The 20,590-nt window shown below is 37.0% G+C and overlaps 2 protein-coding genes, 1 long non-coding RNA gene and 1 pseudogene across 3 annotated transcripts; 2 read left to right on the top strand and 2 right to left on the bottom strand.

Annotated features, from left to right (window-relative positions):
* Nucleotides 1-1,244: 1,244 nt before the first annotated feature.
* LOC132138929 (acyl-coenzyme A thioesterase MBLAC2-like) lies at nucleotides 1,245-5,459 on the bottom strand. The gene is made up of 2 exons (XM_059547715.1): nucleotides 4,758-5,459; nucleotides 1,245-3,685 (listed from the first exon to the last, which is right to left on the bottom strand). Exons 1-2 carry the CDS (start codon nucleotides 5,197-5,199, stop codon nucleotides 3,300-3,302), a joined length of 828 nt encoding a protein of 275 aa, XP_059403698.1. The 5' UTR covers nucleotides 5,200-5,459; the 3' UTR covers nucleotides 1,245-3,299.
* On the top strand, nucleotides 5,359-7,928 carry LOC132134773 (DNA-directed RNA polymerase III subunit RPC7-like; annotated as a pseudogene).
* Nucleotides 7,929-8,174: 246 nt separating this feature from the next.
* LOC132138902 (lysM and putative peptidoglycan-binding domain-containing protein 3-like) lies at nucleotides 8,175-19,249 on the bottom strand. The gene is made up of 3 exons (XM_059547714.1): nucleotides 19,093-19,249; nucleotides 18,057-18,312; nucleotides 8,175-9,429 (listed from the first exon to the last, which is right to left on the bottom strand). The coding sequence occupies exons 2-3, from the start codon at nucleotides 18,303-18,305 to the stop codon at nucleotides 8,788-8,790; spliced, it is 891 nt and encodes a 296-aa protein (XP_059403697.1). The 5' UTR covers nucleotides 18,306-18,312; nucleotides 19,093-19,249; the 3' UTR covers nucleotides 8,175-8,787.
* LOC132138918 (uncharacterized) lies at nucleotides 15,204-16,689 on the top strand. The gene is made up of 3 exons (XR_009433198.1): nucleotides 15,204-15,340; nucleotides 15,559-15,762; nucleotides 15,878-16,689. It is a non-coding gene; the product is annotated as an uncharacterized LOC132138918 (long non-coding RNA).
* Nucleotides 19,250-20,590: the final 1,341 nt, after the last annotated feature.

Below are 20,590 nucleotides of genomic sequence, written 5' to 3'. Positions count from 1 at the left end.
TGGCACTTCCCTATTCTCCCCTCACCTCGGCTCTTCCCACACGTGTCATCTTGGCTCGCCGGAGGGCAGATAGGGGCTGTCAATTAGCAGATAATGTAGGGAGCAGCTGAATGTCAAACAACGCTTCCCCGGTGGCGACCACGCATCAAATGTCCGTCTGGCTGCCTGCGGGATACAATGTCTTGTTACTGAAGTAGGGTCAGAGGGAAAAACAGCCAGCGGGAGGAGAGAAAAGTTGACGAAATCTGGCACGTTAGTTACAGGCTCTCTATCACTTTCACTAATACAAGACGACATTATAGTTCAATTGTAGGTCTGCGAAGAGACATCTAGAAACAACGTGGCATTTGTTAGGGTTTTCCTTCCCGTGTTTATGGTTTCCGTTCAGTTGTCAACTTTCTGGTCAATACTTTTCATTATTTTCTAGGTTCAGGAAACAGCCTAAATACTGTATAAACCATGCAAAAGCCTGCTGTGTTCAAAATCTATAACTATGCTGAAATATCACAGCAAATCTCCCCCATCTTTAATAATAAACCATGCAAAATATCCACACTATGAGAACTCAAGCCAAAATCCTTGTAGGTCTATTTTTTTTCTATGCTCGTCATGTAGGCGGATCAAAATCTAATCAAGTTTAGATTTAGAATAGAGCCTATTCCCTTCTTCTCATGGAAACTCCTTCATCATTTCATTTGAGCCCGATCACCTTTAAAAATAACAGTAACCACCTCTTGTAGGTCAAGTCAGACAAATAGTCCCCTGGATATAATTAGCCATCTGTCAACAAACATCAATTCACCCTGAGTGAGAGCCGTGTCAAACATTACTTTGGAATTGCCAGAACCAAACTTGGCCCGAAAAATATTTCAAGAGATTTGAAAGGAAATTAACGTCACGTCCAATCCATCATGACTAGCCTAAAGGGATAAAGCTTGCGGTTAGTGATATGTGAGAAAATGTCAAGTTTTTAAAAAAGAAGGATGTGCCAACTTATTTGGGGAATTTGGGGTTTGCTGCCAAATATCACTGATTTTAGTTTAATGCTCATCTACTTCAGCGCTCCAATTCCAAAGTAAATGGAAATATGCCGGCATAACAGGGTCAGTGTCTCCATCTTGTGGTCATACTACTTTTGCTCAAAGGGGTAAAATACCAACATCACAGTGAAATTTTCTCTAATGTTTAGCATTAATGAAATATCAACAAAGAGAAAAAGAAGAATAACACCGATAACCAATGTACAGAATTGAAAGTGAGTATATTGTTAAACAGGTGCCTGGGTATTACAACAGCTGTTGTCATGGCATTGCGAGGTATTCGTTTGTTTACTCTCCTAGAGGCACTAAATATAGTGTTGCATCATGTATAGCTCTGCTCATTTAGCCTGGATTCAAGGGATCCCTGAGCAGAAACATAGTGCACATATACTGTAAAAGCTCACTTTAACTGTAGATACATAATATATTTATATTGTATCACTCTCCATCACATTCACATAAACATACTACTTTCCAATTGATGACATGAAAATGACATCAAAAAAAGTCAAGCAGCATATTTGTAGTTTGGCAACATAAATGAGTGACTTGATGTTAGTCATTCTCATATCTCCACCAACACCTCATTTTATACAGCATCTCATTTCATTTCATACACACATTTTTTTCCATCACATTTGAACACCAAAGAGGACGCCCTTACAATTATGTCAGATTAAACAAAGTCAGTGAATTACTGAGAGGGAAAACAGCATTTGGCCTTCCACAAATTACCTACTGTCACCCACACTGACTTATGTGCTTCGATATAAAAATTACCAATACAAATAAATCAAAGTCATTGTGCAGTTTGCAAATAAGCACACGGCAAAGACAACTACTAGTACGGAGGCAGTTTTACAGAACTAAACCAAACAAAAATCATCTTTCAGTCATTTTTCCTGACTAATATGACTGCTGTTGAAAGATTATGATTTTGTTTGTAAATAATGCACTTCGATCACATACACAACACAATTCACACTGAGCCTATAGAATAATAGAATGATGCTGCGTCCATGCTGTGCTACATCAATATCTCATGCAGATACTGGCATAGAGAACAAGTCAGCAGTTTGTTAATAATTCATCTGGTCTCCCATTTTAACTAACACATCGCTGTCTCTTCAAAGATAATTCATCTGCAACAGATCTGAATACTTCAAGTGGTGACTGGAAGATTACAGTATGTCAGCTACAATGTGTCTGAGGTGTTTTTTTTTTAAATCTGTAAGCATACCAAGTCTTTACTTCATGGAAACCTCATACCAAATGTTTATATAATTATATTTTTTATTAAAGGTGCTTCGTGTAATTTCTGCATCAGTAGTTACCCAAATGGAATTTTAAAAAAAATAATGCTGCATCCAAATAAACTTCTCCAAACATCGTTCCTGGAACGTGGAGTCCAAAACTATTAGAGTCAGTTTTTTTAGTGTTTCCCCAAACAAATTAGGTATAGCCGTCAAAAGCAGGTTTTATTAAAGTACATCAAAAAATAATAATCAAAATGATAAAATACCACTTAAAAATCTAAATATTTACTATAATAAATTATATTTAGTAATATATTATAGCATCTATGTGATACTAAAACTATAATAGTATAGAATGCAGAAGGCTTCGCATTCATTAATTTTAGATGCACAAAAATGTCAGTGTTGCTGCTTGATACTGAAAACAAATATAATTTTAACCATTTTAAATCATAATCACACTGGTTTATAGCTCAAATATCTTTACTGTTTACTGTACTTTTTTATTCTTCTAGTTATTTTATAGCAGTTAATGAATCAAAAGTCTTACCCCTTCACAGGAAACAGCTTTATGTTATTTTCAACAACCTCTGAGCTGTAAAATAAGGTGGTAACCATGTCGCAACGGGTGACTGTGTGATTGAGTTGACCAATGAAATGGGCTGTGGTGATGGATTTGCACTTAACTGGTAGGGGGGAAAAGCAACCTTAATATATTGAGCTGCTTGACAATTTAGTTGTTTTTATAAGCAGTCTTACATGTAACTACCATTAGCATTGAAAATGACTAAAAGCACCTTCAAAATATGACAATGTACTATTCTTGATGATTTGATGAATATTATGCAGCATATTTTTGACATTATTTTGAACTGTGATCAACACAAATAATACTATCAATCTCTTAATCATTAGCACACTGTATTGCTGAGTGTTTTCAGTGTGCTCCATATTGAGGTCTGCAATGACATATGTTGTTGCATAGTAATCTTTATCATAACTCCTAGCAGGCACTCCTTGAGTTTGAGGCTCGAAGCGCCAGGCTGGCAATGGACTTCACCACACAGGTGGAGGCTCTATGGCAGGTGCCGGCACTAGCGATGTAGTTGGAGGCTAACCGGTGAAGCCGCTTGCTCCCAAAAGTGTTATAATGGCCGGGCATGACCTGGTCAATCTCCTCTTTATCGACCATCTCAACCAGCCTTTCGCAGCTACGGGTGTAGTCGCTGATTCGGCTGTAGGGTAGCCAATCAATCATGGAACCATCATAGACCACGTCTCCACTGAACAGCATTTTGTTCTCCTTGTCATGGAGACAAATGCTGCCTCTGGAATGGCCCGGCATGTGGAGAACAGTAAGCTGTCGGTCCCCAAGGTTGATAACATCGCCTGGAGAAGGAGGAAAGAAAGGAAATGTGGAACTGGATATTGTCACTGCATTGCAGCACTGACACAGCAGAAGCTGTATCGACTGATGCACAAGTTATGAAACAGGATTTTTGAGGTATGTTACAGTTTATTGGTACTACAACTGAGATACCCTGGTGCAAAAAAAACAAAAATGTTGAGTTAAAAGGTTTTAATCATATACTTTTACAAGCAAATATGCTTGACTGCTGGATATGAGTAGATATGGTAACACACACAGTGATTATATCTGCATAAGCTATGTTTTTAAATATCCACAAACGTTTACAAGGGTTAAAGAAACAAGGTCTGCTTAATAGAAATAATTCAGGGTTCACACACCTTTTCCACAATTGATTTCCATGACAGTCAATTACAAGATGAGAATTTGTATACATTATTTTGACTGCACTCACAATGAGTACTTTCTTACTGATTAAATATTTTCACCAAAGCATAACTTTTTAATTATGTAACTATAGCTATACTAAAAACTACACAATACTCACTACAGACAGCCTGTGTGTCAACTTAATATCTGAAGATACACTGTGGTGAAAAAATAGGCCTAATTTGTGAATGAACATCTATTCGTATGCAGAAGTACAACTCCCTGCATAACAGTCCATTTACAAAGAATTATGGGAAGGAGGTCATGTGTGGTTCATTCAGAGCTTTACTCTGATTCTGCTGGGTTTCCGCCAGTGGTCCACTATAATGGTTTATCTCCACCATCAGGCAGATTATGAAGCCACTTTAGACAGTGAGCTTGCTTTTCACTAACCACTGACATGCCTCGTGAGTCTATCATGATCTGATTTGTTTCGATCTTCCTCTAGAGCTCTTCAAAGACATTATGCAAGGCTCCCCAGAATGAAGTCATGCATTTTAATGTATTGTTATAAGGTTTCATGCAGTAGCTTTATGCAATGATGTGTGTGTGTGTGTGTGTGTGTGTGTACGTGTGTGTGTGTACGTATGTGTGTGTACACACACACACACACACACACAAAGTGTTACATGCATTAGAATCCTGCAAACATTAATAGCCCACCTTCTTGTAATATATGTGTTGGTGTAACCGCCTTCACCCTGTACTGTCTTGCTCTCCACCCAGGCGCTGGATCCTCCACGATCTCGCGGTCAGATAACCATGTCACGGTCTCGAAGTTGTCACCGTTAGCCAGAGCATCCACCTCCGCCTTGTGCACGCCCACCTGTTGAAACTGATGCAGCCCACCCGAATGATCAAAATGCACATGCGTGCCGATGGCTAACAGAGGGTTCTTGCGCTTCGAATCGTCCCCTAGCAGCCCTTTACTATTGATGTAGTCAGGCAGACTCCGTAAACCCAGTCCAGTATCTATGACCACGTCCTGATGGGACCCACGTATGAGCCAGATATTCGCCCTGTTCCCCGATTCATAAAACCTCTCCTGGATCCAAAACACGCCATTTTCCAGCGACTTATGCGCGTACCAGTCAGTCGCAGACATCTCCAATACATTCAAGAGGTTATTATTGCATGCAAGGTTTACAGTATGGCTGTTAACCTATAATTTTGGTTTCAAATCCTAGCTGATACAACTGCAGAAAGGACGCTGTCACGCTGACACCCTGTTCCGCAAGCGCAACGCGTCATCGAGCGTAACGACATGACGTGCTGGAGAGTCGAAGTGCTATTGGTCAATTCTGCAATAGGCACAACCCAAGTTATGTATATTACTACTTTAAAATACTATTTATTTGCCTAGGTACTCAGGTGCTCTTTATATTAATCCAAAAGCTGTCACAGAACAGGGTGAGTAGTTTCTCCAATGCGACCAGCTGCCTTACTGGCGCAGTTTTAGAAGAAATACTGCATGTTGTCAATATTTAAATTAACTTACCCACGTTTCGACGCAGTGGATCTTCATTTTAAATGCCATGTTCCATAAACATATCAAATAAATCCATAAGACATTTTCAGGTCTTTTGAAGCCATATAATAGCTTTGTGTGATGACCAGACTGATCTGCAGTAGGCTAATTATCCATCTTCGACCAGTGGAGTTTTTCTCAAAATCATGAGCGGTGACGTTCAATAATAATTAAATAATAATAATAATGACAATATAGGGCGATTTAGGGTGGTCATCACGAAGCAATGTGTTTACATCGCCACCCGACATATATATATATATATATATATATATATATATATATATATATATATATATATATATATATATATATATATACAGTGTGTATATATATATATATATATATATATATATATATATATACTTTATCACACCTTCCATTACCAAAGCAATTTTAGGAATATTTGACATTAACCTTCAACATAGAGGCCCTGGGTCTTTCCGGAGGGTCCTGAAACCCAGAGAGGGCCAACTCCACTCTTCCCAGCGAGTTGTTTTCTTCGTAATTTTATTATGTTTCCCTCTGATCTTTCAAATCTCCTTAAGCCCCAGTTTTAGACAAATACTATACATTACACCACGTAAGAAATCATTTCTGTGCTCTTTTTCACCAAGCTGAATATAAACCAGGGCCTTTGAAAGCTGGAGAGGAGTTAGACTATATGAGACCTTTGAAACAAGAGACCAGAGGACGGATGGAAGACCTCCCATTTAACATAAAACTCCATGCAGGAAAGGGAGCTGAGTGGTAGCCTTTATTTAATTTTGGTACCATATAATACCTATTGCTTCCTACTGGGAGACTTCAGAATTCTGAGATAATCATATTGTAAAAGTATATGGCTATGGGTAAGAGCACCGAGGGCAATGTTGTATGTTAACACTGCCCTTCAGACATTAAATCTATTTAACCATATGTTTAAGTGAAATATTATAACTGATTAGAGATGGTTTAAACTTGAAAATAGTTTCTATTGTTATTTGATTTGTTTCATTGTTATCATTTATTTTTTATGGTGTTATTAAAGTAAGAAAAGTCAGAAATTTAGAAGTTAAAAGAAGTGTATCTCCTGTTTTGAAGTGTTTGCACAAGACAAATTAAAAGAATTGAAGATGACAACTGGACACCAGGTATTACAGGAATCACTTTTGAACGCCATATAAATTGGCTGATTTCAGACTTGCTTTGTAGATTGGAACTATCTTACAAAGGAACTGAAACCACAAAAGAAGATAATTAGGAAGGAAAGAGGTAATTACACAAAATACAGAATCCCTCTTTAAACAAACAGTATTTTTTAATAATCTGTAAATAATTTGATTATTTACAGATACTAAGGGAAATGCAAAGATCTCAAGTAAGGACAAGGAGGAATTGCTAAATAAACTTGGTGTGGGTACACGTTATAGGTCATTACCTACTAAACTTAAATGAACTAATGAAATGTACTGCATTATACATGTTTTTTTTTTTCTTCTTTATTTAACGCCAACAGATATTCTGGGATTGTGTCATTGTCTCACTGGTGCTTGTTTTTCACCAACTTGAGAAGAAGGGAGATGTAAAATCAGATAAGGAGGATGAAGCAAAGGGAGAGAAGAAAGAAGTTAATGAGGAAGGGGAGGAAGAAGAAATTGAAATAGAATATGATGAAGAGCTTGAAGAGGTAAAAGCTTTTACTAATAGCAATATTTCAGGTTAAATAATTATTCATCAACAGCATCTGTAGCACGTTGTACATTACCACTGAAATTGATATTTTTAGTTTAAATTTTAGTCGAACTATAACACTGCATGCTTAAGCATGCGACTGGTGTGAGATACTATATCACTACCAAATGAGTCTATAAGCCACTTTTCAAATTGTGTAGATCTCTACTAATGGAAACATACTGTCCAATTTAATATTTGTATCCTATGCACGTCTTTCGGGGATGTGAATGTTGTTTTATTTTTCTGTGGTATTCATTTAACAACATAACATAGATGCTATTAACATATCTTATGTCATTCTTGTCATATCATCAGTCAAGTGTACAACACTAGTAGCTGCTCGCATATTTTTAAAATGGTTTTTAGTTACTGGGAGAGCTATTTTAGTGCAACTGTTTTGACAGCACAGTGTTTTTTGGTACATGACAGTCATGTTTGAATAATCAATAGCAAATGTACTTGAAACTCCAGAGCACTAAAAGCACTTGATGCATGATCGGACTGTTATTTGCCCCTCCCCATAGGAAAATGACTACATAGAAAATTACTTTGAAGATGGTGATGACAACATGGATGAAGCCACTTACTAGCAAGAAAAAAAAGAAAAGTCTATCATGCAAAAGAATAACAAGTTAATCAATATGTATGTACAATATAAAAACACAAAAGTTTAGTTCATACACTTCGTCTTCAAAGAGAACAGTGTTTTCTAGGTATAAAAATAAGATTGTGTAATTATATAGATAATAGTCTAAACTGGTATCATTTAAGCTAAATGATAATAAAATTAAAAAAAAAAAAATAAAAAGGTTAAAAATAACTAAGAGAATCAGATATTAAAATATAATTCCTTTATTTTCAACCTGCATCTACAGGATGAAGGCACATAATCACTGTACTTGTTTCAAAGAAATGTTTATCTCTGCTACTTAAATGGAATTGAACATGTTTGAGAATCTTTTACAAATCATCCCAGTGTTCTTGTTAGAAGAAAAAAAAACGGCTAGCTATTATGGTTCCATTAAGTTTTGTTTTTCTTTTTTTACAAGCAAATTTTAACAATGAAAACCTGAAATATTATTACCATGAGTTGCATTACTGAATCTGGATTGTACATTTCCTAAAATAAATTACCATGTTCATTTCCCTGACAACCAGACAGTGGCAGCAAATATCTTGAACAATATATCAGCTGTTTGCCATTGCCAACTACAAGCTTAACAGAGGTACAGAGATATACACTGGCTCATGAGTGACACACTAGAAAACCAGCGATCAACCGTGCAAAATGCATCAAGGAAAAATCTGGCAAGGACTGGAATCATTTTTTGTTTACGCAATCCTCACCCGCGTTTGTTAATCGTTTTTAAAATGTGGTTCTGCTTATACCTTCCATTAATGCCTCCTTCAAATTAATTAAATGAATTCCCTGGTGATTTAAGAGCGCCCTTATGCTTTCTCTTCATGCTTCACAAAATGTTGCTGTTTAGCAGCAGACTGTAGGTGAGAGTCTTTGTGAGAGGCAGGAGGCAACCCAAACATAGCAGCAGCTGGCTGTGTTGGTCCTGGGCTGATTGAGTCAATGGTAGTATGGTGGCTAACATCTGCTTTCATCAAAACTTCATAGTACAACAGGTAAAAAACAGGTGTTACAATGCCCACAACCAACATGATGGCAACTGCAGTCCACCATCTCATTCCCCAGTCAGCACCATAGTATGGGTCTTTCTTCTGGGCTGTTCTGCGCTCGGGATCTACCAAAAGCGGCTGCTCCAGCAAGGACACAACCTCGTTCAGGCTGCTCCTGGAAGGGGCAGATGACTTGACGAGAAGTTGAATGTCCTTGTCCTTCTCCTGCAGGAAGCACTCCACGCTGTCCACAGATGAGGAAGAGGATGAAGAGTCCAAGGAAGCTCCAGAAATCGGGATCTCAGAGATTCTGTGAGTACCACTGGGTGAGCTGCTTTTATGGGGAACAGTGTTGTGAGTTTCTGTGAATGAGCTGAACTTCCTCACAGGGATCCTTATGGACCGCAGTGCGAAGAAGTCCTGTTCAGTTAGAAGATTGTTGGCCCGCTTTATGTCTGCAACCTGAGATGAGAAGAATGAAGATCAGAACAAGAATGAAAATCGGCACAATCAGTTCAAGCCCTGACAACAACCTTACATACATTAGATATATTTGGGTAGCTATGTGTGGGCAGGACTGCTTTGCATTTTTGCATGTCAGAACTAAGAAACATGAAGTAATGGGGGAAAAAACAGAGCTAGATGTTTCCCAAACAAGATCAGGAAGAACTTGTTATTATGAGGTGTAGTGTGAAGCAGAAATTTGTTTACGGCAGCAAGGCAACATCATAATGTGATGTTAATACAGAATTCAACTTGTGGGCCATATATTTTACAGCAGCTTTTAATGTGGCTCATTCAATCAAAATTACAGTGGGAACTATCCATTGTATAATATTTTTGTTTCGAGACTTTTTGTCATGATCAAATTGAAGTAGTGTATAGCTCACAATAAGACTTATAACATGCATTTAGAATACATGTTGGGTGAATTTTCATTAGAACCCCTGTGAAGAAAATCAACCACAGAACGTTTTTAACGTTGTCTATCTGGGGCCGTATGTATAAAACTTCTCAGAAATGCTCTTAAAAATAGACTTAAGCTTTGACTTAAGTGTCAACAAATTCTTAGTTACAAGTAGGACTTTTCTAAGAGTAGGAGACTTTTATTAAGAAGCTAAAAGCAACTTTTAGGCTGATGATATATGTGGATACTTATTGAGCAATTTTGCCAGGCAACTTTTTTGAGCAATGTTGCTTAGGCACTTTCCCATTGAAAAAAAAAAATGTTATGTGTATATAGGCTACTGTGACTACAAATAAACAGAAACAGACTCGGCTGAATAAGCAGGCAATTAACGATTTATTTCTGCTTGACTAATTTTCAATCCTGATAAATTAATTCATTATGATTAATGTATCACTTATTATAGTAAAACTATGGATGTCCTGATACCACTTTTTCACGTCCGATGCCGCAGTATTGGCTATTTGCCGATTCCGATATCAATCCAATATTTTTATTTTATTCTTGAACTAATACTAATAATAATAATAAAAGAAATGGAAGCACTTTGCTCAATTACCCACCTAAAAACATCTCACTCAAATGGAGAACAAATACTTCTCCAGTATATAGTCCACAACAACAGTTGACTAAGAAAGACTGCCACCCTTTATTCAAACACTACAAAAATTATTAAAAATAAATAAATGTGGCAGATATTTAGGCCAAAGTGGTAGAAGATAAAAATCTTTGTCATTACTTTATGTTTGTTATAAATATAAAAAAAATACAAAGATACACATTACTAATACACAAAAAATAAGTCTTTTGCAGGTACAAAAGTATTTAGCAGAAGCATTAAAAATGTTCATGAACAAGTAAAAATAAAACGCAATATACACTGATCCTATTAAAGCAACAGTTTTAAAGTTTTTCAGTCAAAAGTATTGAGTGATTTTTTTTCTGTGTGTTTGGTGTTTTATTAACATTAAAGGAATAATTCACTGAAAAATTAAAATAGGTTAGTGTTTTGTTTTTTATATCTTCATGTACCCACACAAAAATAGTTTTAAACCTGAATGAAGGTTCTTCTTCTGCTAAACATAAACACTATTTTGAAAAAGGTGGAAAACCAAACAGTTGCTGGTTCTCAGTGAATTCCAGAGTATTTTTTCTCCTACTATCAAAGTTAATGTGGACCAGCAACTGTTTGGTTATCAGCTTCTTCAAAATATCTTCTTTTGTGTGCAGCACAAGAAAGAATTATACTGTAGGTTTGGGACAACATGTTAGTGAATAAACAATGACAGAAATAAAATTTTAGGGTGAACTATCCCTTTTATTACAGTCAGCAGCATGTAGCCTACTATCCCTTTAAGACCTGCTCACATCTCTTAATTTCAGTTGTTTACTTTCATGTTAGACATAACCAACTGGGGCTATACATAAACCTTGTTTTTTTTTGACAGTATTAACAAAACATAACTTAGTTAAGTAATCAGGCACTGTTTGAAGGGTTTTAAATTTTTATGCGCACGCTTTGAGTGTGCTCAGAAAAAAAAATGCTTGTCAGAACAGCACACAAATGAAACAAATAACAAGTAGGACTTTCTTCAAAAGTAGATCATGGGGACATTTGTATCATCCACGATCACAAATATTCATATTGCACAACCCCTTCCCTCGGAAGAAATCGCAGACCGAGGGCAGAGCAGACCACAAGAGCACTTTAGCATCGGACCTCAAAGGGGCAGGGGCTCAAACGGACAACGGCTCATTCGACCGTTGGACTTTTTTTTACTCTTTAAGGTTCAAATACTTCCACACCGCTGACATGGCTATTGTGTAAGTTAGCTAACTCTCATTTTCATGCGACTACTGTTATTCTACTACTACCATTCACTGCCATCATACAGCTTGAAAGAGCCAGGACAATTTTTAATATAACTCCGATTGGATTCGTCTGAAAGAGGAATGTCAGATATGCCTGGGATGCCCTGAGAGTGAGTAAATCATGCTAGTTTTCATTTTTGGGTGATTCTCGCGAAATTAGACTTATGAGGTGTCATGAAACATTTTGATGATAAAAGTAAATGCTATCAAAATAAGGAGGATACAGTTACACACATCTCTTCATCTACTATTTTGCAAATACCAATTTATTTATTTTTTTCGCATTTAAGGGAAAATTTCTCGTTACCACATCGTGTCCATGACTGGATTTGGGATCTTTGAGGTGGAATTTTTTATAATTAAAAAATATAAAAAATAAAAAGCTTCAGTGCATGTTATACTATAAACATTTACAGTAAATAAACATGTGATATTTGGTGATCATTGGTAAATGTAGTTAAAATAATAAGGAATATAAATGTGTCCAAGACCAATTTTCTCATCCTCCGCAACAATTTTCAATCATTGTTTAAGTCCTCAAGGAACTAACATTTTCAAGGAGTTTTGCTGGAAGGGACATACTTGACTGTGACACAATTTATTTTCTCCAGATAAAAGTTAAAATGTTTTTTGTCAAAGTACCTAAACAACTTTTTAGTTCTCATTACCGAAACATGAGTTTGTGAAGTTTTAAAAAAATGTTGCAGTTTTAATTTTTTGATTACTATATACCCCATTATGGTCTAAATATAAAAAGAGAGGGAAAGTTTAGCTAACCCTCATTTAGCTTCCACAATAAGCAAAAATGTTTAAGGTCGCTCATCCTCCACAACACCATTATTATCATTCACCGCAACAATTGAAGGCCTGTTGTGGTGGAGATACTCAATGTTTCAGTAATGAGAAACAGACTTATGAAGGAGGAACGTGCACTATAACTCTTGCTAATTTCAATATAACTTGATATTTGCCTTAAACACTTCTTGAAAAGATTGCATAAACAAAATAGCTATTACAAACCCCCAGCAGGGCTCACAAATTTTTCATTTTTATGAAGTGCTTCCACAAAAAGCAGTATGAATGCAGTATAGGCCACCTACTATAAATGTAATATTTAATTTAATTAATTTTTTACTGTAAAACAATGTCTTTTTTATGAAATGTTACATTCAATCAAGATGGATATTGTATATTTTGTTATAGGCAAGCATCAGTTGAAAAGAAAAGGGCATCAGCGAAAGACAGGCTTGTAAAGCATAGGGAAAAAATATACAGTAATCCAGTGTTACTTGAGGAGTACAGAAGAAAGGAGAGAGAAAGGTCAGGGGACAGGGCGATAATAGGGAGCAAATATAACTTTAATTAATTGATTAAATTGATTAATGGATTAATTGTTTTGACCAACACTTGCACTCATTCCCACACAGACACATGTACGCGCACAGAAACATAAGTACACACACAAACACACAATTGCTGACATGCAAATGTGAAGGCTGACATAATTGTACAGTATACACTATATTGTAGATACAGACACTCTCTTTCACACACATCACACACAGACATGTGTGTGTGCGTGCTTACACTCACACACGCATGCACACACACACACACACACCTACCATTCATAAATGAAAAATTGTGTGCAATTTTGATCATAGTCCAAAGTTTGTATTTATGTCAGTGCTTACTGCATTTCACCTTTCATATTTTTTTTCTTTTTCAGGTATCGGAAATTGGTAAAATTAAGACTACTCAGGACCTCACAAGTAGACAGCATGAGAGAAAAAAAATGTGGAAGAAAAATTCGGCAAAATATTACAGAAAAAAAAAACAAGAGCAAGCACTTCTAGATCTAACCCCAACGTCTTCATTAAGTGAGACAGAAAATTCCTCTGGAAATGAAGAAAATAACAGACAGGAACTAGACACAAATAATGAAAGTCTGAACAGAACACCAGCAAAAGAAAGTTTAGACCTGAAAGGGCCAATTGAGGCATCCACCCCCCAGAGAACACGGCCAGTCATTAAAAAAAGAGAGCGGGCATCAAGGACTGTGGCCAAATTAAGAGCAAAACTAAGGTATGTTGAAGAGAAACTTAGGGCAAAGACAACACAACTGCTGACACTAAACAGAAAAATTAGAAGGCTGGCGGCTAGTAGAACAAAAAGTGCAATGCTACCAGCAAATATTTCACAGAGGGTCAGTATCAGAGAGGCTAAAAAGGGACTGATGATCAATAGCAGGCGCAAACAACTTGACAAGGTTGTGAGCATGTTCCTACATCGGGATGATGTCTCAACTATCATAAATGGCAAGTCTCGAGAGATTCATTGCAAGGGACAAATTTACAGACAAAGAGCACTTACAGACACCTTGGCAAAACTCCATCAACGCTTCCTTGTTGAACATCCTGAGCAAACAGTGTCCAAAGCTCAGTTCTTTAGATTGAGGCCATTTTGGATTATTAGGCAAAAAAGTTAAAGACAGAGAGACGTGTGCATGTAAAATGCACGAGAACATTGGCTTTAAATTAAAAAGAATGCAACAACTGGGTATCATTGAAACATCAAGCCCAGAGGATCTTGTGCAGTCCAGTGTGTGTGACAATGGCAACATGTCCTGCATGTACGGAAGATGTCAAAAATGCATTGAAAAGACCTTTCCCACATCCTTAGATCCTCTCACTCAGGGGAACACTGTCATCTGGCAAGAGTGGGTCACAAGGTCTGTCACTGTAACAAAGACCCTCAAGGATGGATCTACAGAGGAAAGGCAGACAAAGAAAACATGTCCTCGGAAAACGTACCTCATCCATTGAGCGGTTGCTGGCCCTAACAACAGAACACCTTCCAGGTTTTGCCATTCACATGTTTAATGTCAAGAACCAATATTTGTCATTGAAAGCAATGAAAGATACCCTGACACATGATGCTGTTGCTGTGCATGTGGATTACAGCGAAAATTACAGCTGCAAATATGCCAAAGAAATCAAGGACAACCATTTTGGAACTGGGAATGATCAGGTAACCCTCCACACCAAGGTACTCTATCTCAGTAGGGGCAGAGTGGAAGCCTTTGCATCCCTCTCATCATCTCTACAGCACGATGCAGTGGCAACCTGGGCTCATCTTGACCCAGTGCTGAGATACATACGAGGAAAGTATCCTGAGGTCCACAACCTACATTTCATTTCAGATGGCCCAACTTCCCAGTATAGAAACAAAACATCTTTCTATCTAGCCTCCACTGTGCCCTTTATGCATGGATTTGAATGGGTGACCTGGAACTATACTGAGGCTTCACATGGCAAAGGTGCACCAGATGGAGTTGGTGGGGCCTTGAAGCATCTTGCGGACAGAACTGTTTCTTATGGGACCAGTATTCCTGATGCAGACTCTCTGTATGAGCAGCTGAAGAACAATTCATCAGTGACACTGTACAAAGTATCAGAGGAGAAAATAAAGGCCAGCTGCGAATTGGTTCACCCCAACCTGAAAGCAGTTCCCGGGACACTGAAAATACACCAAGTGAGTCAACATTTATGTTAATTATATGATTAAATATGAAGAAATGTAGTTTAAAAAGTAAATGTAGTTAAGTAGTATGTAGTTACATAAGTTAAATAAATAAGTTAAATTCTCCATGTAATTAACATGGAAAGCAGACCACACCAGTATCTGAAATAATCTCATAAAATAATTTATGTAACGGAGTCAATGTGTCTTTTTGAATTCCACCCTAACAGCTGACATCCACAAAACCAGGAGTCATAAATACACGGGAGGTGTCATGCTTTTGTAGAAAAAATTGCCAGTGCTTTTCTACAAATTGCCACATGTTCTCTGAGGGAAGAGATGAGGACCCTGACTGAACAGAGGCCACCATAGAGGTTGGACAGTGGGTCCTGGTTGAATACGATGGTGACTTGTTCCCTGGTACAGTCACACAGGTGAATTTAATTTCAAGATTTCTGTTAATGTGTGAATATTTCTCAGTTACATAACATTATAGTACATGCTGTCCAGCCAAAATGTGTAGAGGCTATACAAATGTTTTTAAAACAGATTGCTGAAGGGCAGTATGAAGTCGACACCATGAATTGTGCAGGGGAGAACCGCTTCTATGTACCAAGCATCAGATTTCCAGGAGAAAGGGTCTGGTACTATCGTCAGGACATACGGGACATAATCCCAGAACCACTTCCTGTCACCTCCTCTGCTAGACATTTCTGCATTTTACCTGACATATGGGCAAAACACAAGAAATGCTCATGATTGAGTTACAGTTGAGGGAAAACGTGATTGGTACAAAGCAGTCGTTCCAGTTGTTTGTTTTAGTTGTTTGACCAACTCATAAATAGAGTTGCTGCTATTCAAGTTCTTCACATTAAATTATTCTCAGAAAAAGGTTGTGTGGTTCAATGTCAGGACCAAAGTGTTTTAGCTAAACTAAATTCTTTTTACAAGAGCACTTGATGCTGTTACATTTAAATGTTTCTCAGGACCACATGATGATATGTTACATTGAAAAAGTTCTCATCACATGGTTGTATGTTTAACTATAATGATTAAATGTATACTAATGGTTGTATAATTGTTAGTACTACAGTGTAGGCTCCATGACATGATTCTTAAGAAGAGCATAAGATTGTAACTTGTTAACAGAAGGCATGGTACTGTGATGATTACGATAAATGAGAAAATTAAACACTGTTTATGAAATAAATGTTCTTTTAAAAATTGTATGAGTTTTAAATATGTAAAATAGGGTTAGGCATCAAACCCCTTTGTCAACAGTGAATGTGTGAGCTAAATATAATTTCCGAAACATTGATCCTCATTACCGAAATGGCATTTTCATTACCGCAACATGTATATTTTTTTACAAATTAAGCAATAATTAGATAATCATATTTTGTTTTAAAATGTATATACCTATTATACAACACTGCTTATTTAAGGTCTGCTACATGACAAATGTGTATGGTATCTTTTAGTAAAACAAAATAAATAATGCATGTTTCAGTAATGAGAGAAAATAAGGAAATTACAAAAAATAATAAATATGAAAAAGTAATCTCTCCAGAGTTTTACATAGCTTTGAGCATGAGTAATAAGGGTCTACTTTAACATTAGCCAAAAATACAAATTTTTAACCATATATTTAATGTAATGTCATGTTGCGGTAATGATAATTCTTTATGGACTTCATCTAAAATATTTACAAATATTTTTTTTAAATCTTCTAAAAATAATGGTTATAGTAAGTTCAGACCTCAATCTTATATGTGCAAAACGAAAATTGGCTTCAAGGGCATTTAAAAAATTCTGATGCTAGACACCTTCTATATCTGGATTTCATGAGAATCACCCTTGTGGGGGAACTATTCCTTTAAATAATTTAATCTAGGACCTAGTCTTAATACTTAGGAACCTTTATGAATCACTACTATCCCACAAGTCTAGGAATAAGAGTAAAATTACGTCATTCATAGAATTCTGACACACTTGAAACAATTTGTTTTTTCTATACATATGGCCCCTGGTGTTTTGAATATGTCTAAGGACAAACCTTATGCAAATTCATCGGTCAAAACCATTGCAGAGTATAACAAACAAGGTGGAGAGCGAGTATAAATAAGGAATTTAACTGTGCGGTCACTGAATAATAACTTTGTGAGATCACAATGAACTAAGATGAGTGACAGCTTTACTGTAATTATTAGGGAGTGCTCTTTGCGCACTTTCTAGGCTATAATTTGAATACATTTATGGATTAATTCTCAAAAAGGCAATGAATGGCATGGCGATAACTATTAATCCAAGATTGCCACTTCCATTGTGTAGGGTTTACCACAGCATTTACTTCTGCTAACTAAGGGAAAGTGGAGAAGGTTCGAGCTGGTGAAAATGAGATGAGGCAGGAAATAATTTCCATATTCATAGACACACCTATGTTCAATGAGGTAAGGGTGTAGAGTTACAACCAAACCATTTTAAGACATGAATAAATTACTTTAATGGAGAGAAAAGAAAACTGTAATTTTGATTATCAAATGTGAGTTTTAAGGGACAAAATTTGTGCCCTACAGGGGGACTTTAAAATATACATTTTATTCTAGATTTAAAGCATAATTTTACACAAAATTATTTATATTCACATAAGATTTTGATCATACCAGTCACATTTCTATAAACATGCTGAAACAAAAAGCAAGAGTACAACAAGGGAACTTTTACTTACAGTACAGAAATATTGCAGAGAAATACTTATCAGCGAATCTCCGTCTTTTATGTCCCTTATCAAGTAGACAAAATCGTCCTTGCGATCTGCAGATGTGCTCCTGCGATGCCTCTCCTTGCCCCTGGAACGCAGCTCAAATGTCTCTCCGTCCTCCTCCGAGTAGTCAGTCTCTGAGTTGTTTCCAAAAGCGGACATGTAACCACCTGTGGGTGGCAACTGGAAACCATTGTGCTGGTTACTTCCAGTCATTTTTCCACTGTAAAAAGAACAAAAGGCAGATGAATGAGGTTTTGTTGGACATGTGTCTGTTGGTTCCGAGGTCACTGGATTCTTTCGTATTTTCAGGTTAGAAAAGACCGCATAGTTCCAAGTAGATAGTTGAGGTGTGGAAAAAATAAATACAGATGGCTATCTTAGCCTACTGTAGACTGCTATTTTAGGATTTTCCACTAGCTACTTTAAGTTGAAACACCAAAAATAAATAAATAAAAATAAAATATAAACTAGGTTTTCATGTGAAATGTTGCTCAAATGGCCAAGCACACTCAAGGTAAGTTAGCGCATACTAGCAACTACACTTGTATTAGCATGTAAACAAGACTTCACAGGAACCAACGAAGACAACAAAAAAACAAAACAAAAAACAAACGTCTTTTAAGCACACAAAGTAAATGTTAAACGGATATACTTATTGAATAAAGCCAACCCTAGAAAGGTTTATAAACGTCAAATCAAAGTAACGTTATCTCAGTTGTTAGCATAATATTTTAGCCAGCGTTACGCAACACAACTACAATATCTCATCTGCAAAAAAAAAAAAAAAACCTATAATTAGTCTCTTATAATGCAGAATAATACCGCAATTCCTGTAAACATTTCAGTATGTGATTAAACACACATAATGTCTAATCCTCTTTAGTACACCGGGTCAATGATCTCATGCTACTGATGCTAACCAAACGGTGACTGGTTATCTAGCTCGAGGTAATAAACAAACGCACATTAATCTTCTGTTCATCAGTCTGTTGCGGTTTACCTGAGAAACGAGTGTGGTCCGCTTGACTTTAGTGATTATGGCATTCTCCAGTTTCCGCTATGCCTCATTACTTCAGCTGCTGGATTACTGGAGACAGAGAAGCCACGTCAACACAGAGACGTCGCTCCTGTTGCCCTTACATCATCAACAGTTTCAGGTAGATATAGGCAGTGATGTTTATAATAATAATAATTATTATTATTACGTTTGTAACAGGGGACTATTAATAGTGGATCTCCTAATTGATTGCAATTGACTGACAGCAATAGTTTTTTTTCACATTCCGTATAGTCATTTACAAATAAGCACATTACAGATTTTATTATACTTTTTTTATAATAATTATTTATTATGAAGTTCAGACTTAAGATTATATTTAAATGAATGTAATCATTTTAAAATGAATGTGAATTAATGGTATTGTATAGCAGTGATTTCAGTATTTGGAGACAAAATGCATAATAACCTGAGGGAGGGGCCAATCAGCTGTTGTCCAGAATCAAGTGGTGTGTCTTTGTCAGGCATCTCAATTGAGATCTTTCCACAGGTGACCCTGTGAGTAGTTGTGAAGTACCAGTGGAATAGCTATCAGCATCACTAATGCACACAAGCCCTCACAGCATGTCAAACTGCAAACCATGTGAGGGACCCTATCCTACCCTTATCTTAACTATTTAAAAGCAACCATCCACTCAAAACACCCTAACAACAATATGTAGCAATGCACTAAAACCACAACCAGAGTCCACCAACCGCATAGCAACATACTAACAACTGATCCGTAAACCTTAGCAAATGCATGTCAGTTGTCAACACACAGGAAACCACCCAAAACATCCTAACAGCCATTTAGCAATGTGCTAAAACTACTTACAACATCTTAAACCTCACTGATAATCACTGAAAACGTCCAAACAACCACATAGCAATGTACTAAAAACGTACACTTCAAACTTCATACTTACTGTATAACTATGCACAGTATACAGTATTTACATGCATACTGTAGGACCCACTGTGATGACTCTCTGTCTGGCCTTCTTTCTTTGGGGATCCTCAGGAAAGGGCTTTTCGCTGGTGTCCACATGGACCCGAGGTTTAAAGCTTCTCCTGCTGGTTGTAGAGAAGCTCTCAAATATGAGAACATGTCATCAGGCTGCTCTGTCTCCACCAGTCCAGGACAGATGAGGGTCTCCTACAGACCCTGCTCCTCCTGCTGACACAGAGGTGACGGACACATGTCCACTGAAGTGACTGAGGCTGCAGTATAAATGCTGGGAAGGACAGCAGCGTTCTTCAGGTGAAACTTGGCCAAAATTTTGGGTCTTCGAGATTTGGCAGAAGTGCAGCTGTAAGTGTAATCCAACTTGCTTTCAGCTGGCAAGACTCTTGAGTGGAAGAGACGTCCTCAACCCAGCATCCCATAAAGTGTGTAGGAAGAGCCCTGGTCATAAGTGATGCTTATGATCGAACAAAGACTTGAGAGCTTGTAGCACAC

Source organism: Carassius carassius, chromosome 4 (assembly GCF_963082965.1).
Source record: "Carassius carassius chromosome 4, fCarCar2.1, whole genome shotgun sequence".
Taxonomy (NCBI): Eukaryota; Metazoa; Chordata; class Actinopteri; order Cypriniformes; family Cyprinidae; genus Carassius; species Carassius carassius.
The sequence above is the reverse complement of the archived record's forward strand: the minus strand, read 5'-3'. Positions and strand labels throughout refer to the sequence as shown.